At 33.4% G+C, this 7,292-nt stretch overlaps 1 protein-coding gene across 1 annotated transcript; it reads left to right on the top strand.

Moving 5' to 3' along the window:
* Nucleotides 1–3,742: 3,742 nt before the first annotated feature.
* LOC120350277 lies at nucleotides 3,743–6,941 on the top strand. The gene is made up of 3 exons (XM_039422874.1): nucleotides 3,743–3,892; nucleotides 4,671–5,099; nucleotides 6,915–6,941. Exons 2-3 carry the CDS (start codon nucleotides 4,683–4,685, stop codon nucleotides 6,939–6,941), a joined length of 444 nt encoding a protein of 147 aa, XP_039278808.1. The 5' UTR covers nucleotides 3,743–3,892; nucleotides 4,671–4,682.
* The last annotated feature ends 351 nt before the right edge of the window (nucleotides 6,942–7,292 follow it).

The raw sequence follows: 7,292 nt of genomic DNA, 5'->3' as shown, positions 1-7,292 counted from the left end.
TTTTCCAAAGATCAAATTGCAACAAGCCTTAAAGAATGATACTTCAAATTTAGTTTTCGCGGTCTGTCTATTGCGGATATTGAAGTCGATGTAGCTTTTCAGCCAGGAGATTGGGAAAAGCTAATTATGCGATGTACTTTCATTAATTGCAAACCGAGCTGAAGGTAGAGTTGAAAATCGAGGTAGTAGACAATGTACTTTTCACGGTCAAAAAGTGTGTTCATGAGCTTTTTGGTTCCAGTTTGACCGTTCTCATTTGTTTGATAGTTTGACAGCAATTCGTGTGGAGGTGTTTGGTGGAGAGGCGCGAGTGGGAAGCTGGCATGCTTATCATGAAACTCTTTCGGATACTTGAGATCGCATTCTATTACATATCCAGTTTCTGAATTGCTGTCCAAATTCGCAAAATCAAGCTTGGAAATTTCTTCCTCTGTCAGGAATTTGAAATTTCCAACAGGTAAGTTTTGACTCATGGCTTCCAAGTATAAACTGTTTGCATCAATATAAAGGAGATAATTACTCAGTTTTGAGGGGTTGTATGTCTCAGGTAGATGCTTGTTATTCGCCTCACAATAATGTTTACCAATAAATGACACCCCACCCCTCATCACCGCCTCAAACACAAGATGCATGTCAGGATGTGTGATCAACTCTAGTTCAACTTTAGTGTACTTCAACATACAATTCCAGGTAAAGTGTGTGAGGGAAACAAAATGAGTGACATCAAGGCAATATGAGCTAAAAAGCATAGACCTCATAGATTCAAAAACTTCCGCTAATAGCAACACATCCAAACATAAATAGAAATCGTGATATTCACTGAGCGATTTCAGTTTGAATGTCGAGAACACTCTTCGCGCATGCTCATATTCTTCGCGAGACAGAGGTGTATCAGTTAAATCATTATGAAAACATTCGATGGGAGGAAGTGATGTTTCCACGAATTTTTCGGGACAACTCATGTATGAGTAAGGATATATTCCTTTTTTCAACAAGAGATGTTTGTGTTCGCGTGGCGGGTCATGAAACACTGAGAATAAATGTTCGAACTTCTTTGCCATGTCTGTACTCTCTACCAAATTACGCACCAATACTTCCAAGGATTTGTTCATAAACTTGTAGGAATCTAAAAATTTAATTTTGCCTACTGAAAATGTCAAAAATCTCTCTGACGTATTTGTGATGCTGGAAATTTCTTTTTTGCATTTACCGAGCGCTTTCAGAATGAAATGTGAATCAAACCCGGAGAAATTGTGAAAATAACACAAAATGTACTCCGGAGTACGAGCTGATAAATTACAAGAAACGTGGGCTGCACATAGGTAATTTCCGGTTTCATGCGTGTGGTGATGACATTTAATATTGGTGTCTAAGAACGGTTCGGCGCAAAGTCCACTGATTACCGAATTTTGAAATTCGCGCTCTTGACTTTTGGATAAATGTTGCATTGGGATTTCACGTTTCATATCCTCATACAAAATGTCACCGAGATCTGTAATTTCCTGAAGAAATTTCTTCATGATTTTTTCATCTAAACTACTTGATCTATGGAGTACAGGTCCGTAAGCGATTTCCCCGTTCACATCGATAACAACAAAACAATACCCGCAGGGAATATGTTGTGCTGTTTTCTTTGTATAGCTATGAGTAATTTCATCGGAATCGGATTCATCATCATCATCATTATCGATATTAACAACATAAGTTTCTAAATCTGCGTAAATTGTATACTTTTTCTTCAACGTGGCGCCTAGTTTCTTAAATTTAATTGTGTCTCTGCGTTTAGGATATGAAACACGCTGTGATTCAAACTTGGAACAAAGCTGTTCATGTTTCATCAAATTTGCTTTGGCATCACAATTTTCAGATTTGTTCGATGTAAATCTATGAAAACAGAAACTACAAATGTGTACTTGTCCCTTGTGTTTTGAAAGGTGAGAGAGAAGACGCGATAATCCATTTTCCCGTTCACAGTACTAATTAAACAAAATAGCGTTTTTCCTGCATCAGCTTTCAGCATTAAAAGATTAATTTGGTGCTTACGAGTGCAGAAAATGCTCGTGCGGTAGGGGAAAAACTTTTTGTTGTCATACGCGATGACGTGAATTACAATATCCGGATTCAGTATTTCAAATTTCTTAATATCGCGTGTTGTCACCAGAAAATTTACACCTTGCGTATTAAGTGTGTGAGCAAACTTGCTCAAATACTTTACAGTCAGGTGTGAGTCCTTTGGTTTCTGATGGAAATATGCGAGGACTGACCATAAAAAGCATTTTTTGTCAGACAGATTTTTGACATTTATAATGCAATGTTTGTTTTTAAGAAACTGGGGTGTTTGAATGAAACTGAATGTGAATATTGGATTAAATTTAATCACATTCACATCCAGTGAGTCAATTTTCTTCAACACCCGACTGCTGCCATGACGAACAAAGTTCTCAAAAGATGACAGGATTTTTCTTATAGCCAACATGAAATGATCATTAAAATCTTCATAATACTCAAGCACGTTTAGCGCTATATTGGAGTAACTATGAAGATTGACGAGAGATGAGACAGACTCGCTAACCCCATCATCCATCACCACTAATTTATACAATAAAACATTTAAGACAATGAACCATTTTACATTGCCATCATGCCGTGCCGCGTGCTCTCTAATTATGTCAAAAACGTGTTGTTTCGATCTCTCGAGCACATTCTCGATGACAATTTCCTCGGGATCCTTGATGTTAATATGATGGCAGACCATGCTGGAATTCACGCCATGTAGTCTTCGTTCCCTCAGCATGATGATGATGATGATAACGATGTTAGATTCTGAAAAACGAAAGAATAACAATCAGGATGTTATAGAATTAGAGTGATAGAGTACAACTGCATGTTTTTAAATCAGTTGTGAATTAGCATTGGTAGAAGAACGCTGTGTGAAAATGTTATCTCAACAACAGATAATGTTGCATGAAAGATTAAGATTATTAACCTTTGATAAAAGATGGACGAAATCTTCTCAGCATTTGTCGGCAGAAAACATGGCGAAAGAGGGATTTATATTCACATGTGTACCAGACATTGTGCGCTGTGTATTTTGTTCAATTTATTTGGGAAAATGGGAAGAAAGTGACATACCAGCAATAGAACATGCAAGGTACAGTCCAAACTGTGCATTGAGAAGGAAAGATAATATAACAATTGAAGAGGAGAATTTTGATAATAATATTCTACGTCGATATGATGAAAGATATTTAACTTTTAATCGTGTAGAAGATTCATCCGTTCAAGGAGAGTATTTTGAAAATCATCATTGTCATCTACATTGTGACTATTGTAAATCATTATCTGAAAAGCAGAGTATTTTGCGAGAAATGGTTATTTCTTACATAAAAATCACTATCTGCAATGTGTCTATTGCAAATATATTATCAAAAATCCATTTGAAAAAGTAATACATTTACCGTTTTGTTTATATGAAGAGTGTGAGAAAGAAGAGGGAGGAGAAGATTACCCAGATAAAGCATATCGTAAAGATGAGCTTAGAATCACATGCATGCAGTATGCTGTAGAAGGTTTTTTGTCCTCCGAGGACAAAAATCCTCCCTCCGAGGACAAAAATCCTCTCCGAGGACAAAAATTGTCCTCTGATGACAATGATTTGTCATCAGAGGACAATTTTCCTCTCCTCTGACTCCCCTCAGAGGATAAAATCAAAGTAAAAATGTACTTACATGTGTTGGTTGATGTGTGAATGACAGGTATCTCCTCGGCTATAGATGTGCAGGTATAGATAGCTATCCAGCTATGCTTCCTTTTCGGATTGTGTGGTAACCTCTCAGGTATGTTGCCTTGATGAGAGCTCAACTGGTTATGACGTCGGAAGCCGAGTTGTGAGGTGAGCACTCCAATGCTGTGAAAACAATGAAATATTTAATAACTGATAATATTAGAAATCAATAAGCATCACAAGAGGTGGGATGCTATTCAAAAATATAGAATGTTTGAGTGATTGTAACGGTTTTTTATGATAGGAGAGAATACTTACAAATCTGAATGATGTTGATAACGATGTGGAAGGATATAGCAGCAGGTGCTGCTCCGTGCCTAGTCCTAGGGGAGAATTTTTTTCACCTTATAGCATGTGTGGCTCTCACTCACACAAGCCTGGAACAGAGATTGATTGATTTTTATTGAGTGCTAGGTCTAGTAAGACCCATTGCACATTACAACAAAACATAACATCACAAAAATAATAGAATGTAAAAATTAAAGATAAATATTCTAAGAACTTAGAATTAAATAGGTAATGAGATAACAATAAAATATTAATTATGATTAATACTAATTATAATGAAATGAAGAATATTAAACTACAATAAAAAACTAGAAAATAATTACTGCAGCATTAACAACAAGCAATAACAGATTCCATCACTCAATCAATACCAGCAGAATGAAAATTAAAACAGAAAAACAAAGTTAATACATTTTCAGCAAATTAGTAGATAGAAAAGAGAATAAAACTTGCATTGATATTTCCTTGAAAAAAAAAATTTGAACTGTTATTAAACAGTGGAGAAAAAAAAATGTATCTATATAATTATAGGCTATACTATCAAACCAAAAATAATCAAAGTAATACATGTTATAATGAAGTGTGTTAAATAATATAGAGAGAGAAACGCATGGTATATAAACAGATGAAATGCGAGCAAAATTATCATTTACATCAGAGTCAGATTCGAGCGTACTCTACTTCACTCATCATACGAGATGAGTTCGTCATCATCATCAACCCACCACCACATGAGCATATCCTCAACTACTGGGAACAGAAAGCTGCCCTTGCTGCCGACGCGTCCGCTGCTGCACCTGCTCCTTCTCCGCTCACTGTGGAACCACCATCGCCGGGGGAGATCATGCTGGGTGACAGTCCAGTTCAACACTTGGCTCCACCTGCTACCTGGGCACCACAACGTGTGGTGCCAACAACTCTGACCAACAACAACAACATGAAGCAGAAGCAGGGGAAGAGGAGGTTGGTGTTTGACGAGCCTGAGGTTAGCGGGGATGAGGACGAGACAATCTTCTCACAAACAAAGGTTAGTTTCAACAAATATTATTAACTTGTATGTGTACAGATTTTTTTATAAAACAATTGATCATTGGAAAAAATCTGTACACATACAAGTCTTTGATTATTATTATTTGATAGCAAGGAAATATTATTTGAACTGATTAGAGATACAATTGAATTACAAGATATTATTGTTTAAAGTAATCGCTCATGCATAAATTATTTGATAGCAAGGAAATATTATTTGAACTGATTAGAGATACAATTGAATTACAAGATATTATTGTTTAAAGTAATCGCTCATGCATAAATTATTTGATAGCAAGGAAATATTATTTAAACTGATTAGAGATACAATTGAATTACGAGATATTATTGTTTAAAGTAGTCGCTCATGCATAAATTATTTGATAGCAAGGAAATATTATTTGAACTGATTAGAGATACAATTGAATTACGAGATATTATTGTTTAAAGTAATCGCTCATGCATAAATTATTTGATAGCAAGGAAATATTATTTGAACCAGGGGCGGATCCAGCAGCGGATTTTGGGGGGGGAAATTCCTTAGGTATTTTAAAATACTAAAAATATATGACTATATATTGTCATTTTCCACTATATATTTTACCACATATTTATATTCATATATAATGACTATCTCCGTTATTTCCTGATTTGTGACATGATAACAAACAATAATTAACTAATAATAAATTACAACAGAATTTCACAATTTAATTTCGTTATGGACATTATGTAACAGGAGAAAAGAAGACAAAAATATATGCAAAATTTTATTAATTCAACGGAATCAGTAGGTTACTATAACAAACTCTTCTTTCAAAATCAAAATAAAAAAACATAGTATTCATGATAGGCTAAGACAATTCATTTGTGATATATGTTATTATTTGACAAAACGCAAGCCGATTACCTGAATTAAATTACAAGCTTTGATAGTGAGTCTTCAATCTAGGAACTTGGAAGCGGAAATAGGATTATTATTCAAACAGGAACATTAAGTTTTGCAGACTTGCTTTAGTCAAGCAGCAGATAGTATATGCATCTATTAAATGGGCTATAGTAGATGATAATATGAGAGTACTATTCCACTCACTAGAGACGTAGTTTTAAGCAGAGAAATAAGTACATTTTCAACAAAATAGTCTCCAAAAAAAATCAATTCAATTTAATTTAATTTAGAATTTATTAAATAAATCAAGAAAATAAATTAATAAATTTATTAATTTATTATTAATAAATCAAGAAAATAAATTAATAAATTAGTATAAAATAAAATAAAATAAAATAAATTAGAAATTAGAAATTAGAATTAGAATTAGAATATTTTGATTTTTTTATGAAAAAAATCAAAATATGATCATATTTTCCTTTCATCTCCTATCCTTACTTTATGATCTATACGCATGGCCTTTTACGTGATCACTATGATAATCACATGACGATTTCATCAATGATGAAATTTTTGCATACAGAAGATCATGAAGTAAGGATATAGGATATGAAAGGAATTTTGGGGGTTATTTTTTTTTTAACCCCCGTGAGGAACAACTCCTAGGTAGTCTCATAGATTTTTAGTGAAAATACCTACTTAAGATATCCGTTGGGCCCATTGGATAACAGTTCAGTAATTTCAGGACATTTACTATGTCCTCAATAATTAATGGGAGACATCTGGAATTGAACCAGAGTCTCCCATTTATTAGTCAAGCACTCTAACCACTAGACCACTTGACCATTTTATAAATTGAAATTTAATTCTTAATGTTAAGTTTCAAATAATTTTCAGTGATCAAAAAAGTTTGTTCCATTCCAGGATTCGAACCCAGAGTCTTATGCATAAGAAGCAGACATGCTATCCAATACACCACAGAGACTTATAGTAAAATGCTATTTGATTCTTGATCTTAGCTTACCATGATCAAATTTATGAATTAATTAAGTTGATCTATTATTTCATTGATTAAGATTTATGATCTATTATTTTATAAATTAATAAATTAAATAATAATTTAATTTATCAAAATATTTTAATAATATAATTCTTTCATTAATTAAGATTCATGAATAAATTTTATAATTATTAATTAATTAAGATTCATGAATAAGGTTGATCTATTATTTTATAAATTAATAAATTAAATTATTAGATTGATTGAGTTCATGAATTAGATCCTATTTTTAAGTTAAATAA

Source organism: Nilaparvata lugens, chromosome 3, assembly GCF_014356525.2.
Source record: "Nilaparvata lugens isolate BPH chromosome 3, ASM1435652v1, whole genome shotgun sequence".
NCBI lineage: Eukaryota > Metazoa > Arthropoda > Insecta > Hemiptera > Delphacidae > Nilaparvata > Nilaparvata lugens.
The sequence above is the reverse complement of the archived record's forward strand: the minus strand, read 5'-3'. Positions and strand labels throughout refer to the sequence as shown.

Excerpts from the sequence above, each read along its gene's own strand:
- LOC120350277 (XM_039422874.1), top strand. The coding sequence starts at position 4,683 with ATGGTATATAAACAGATGAAATGCGAGCAAAATTATCATTTACATCAG. Across the intron at positions 5,100-6,914 it reads CAATCTTCTCACAAACAAAG|GATTCGAACCCAGAGTCTTA; the intron begins GTTAGTTTCAAC and ends GTTCCATTCCAG.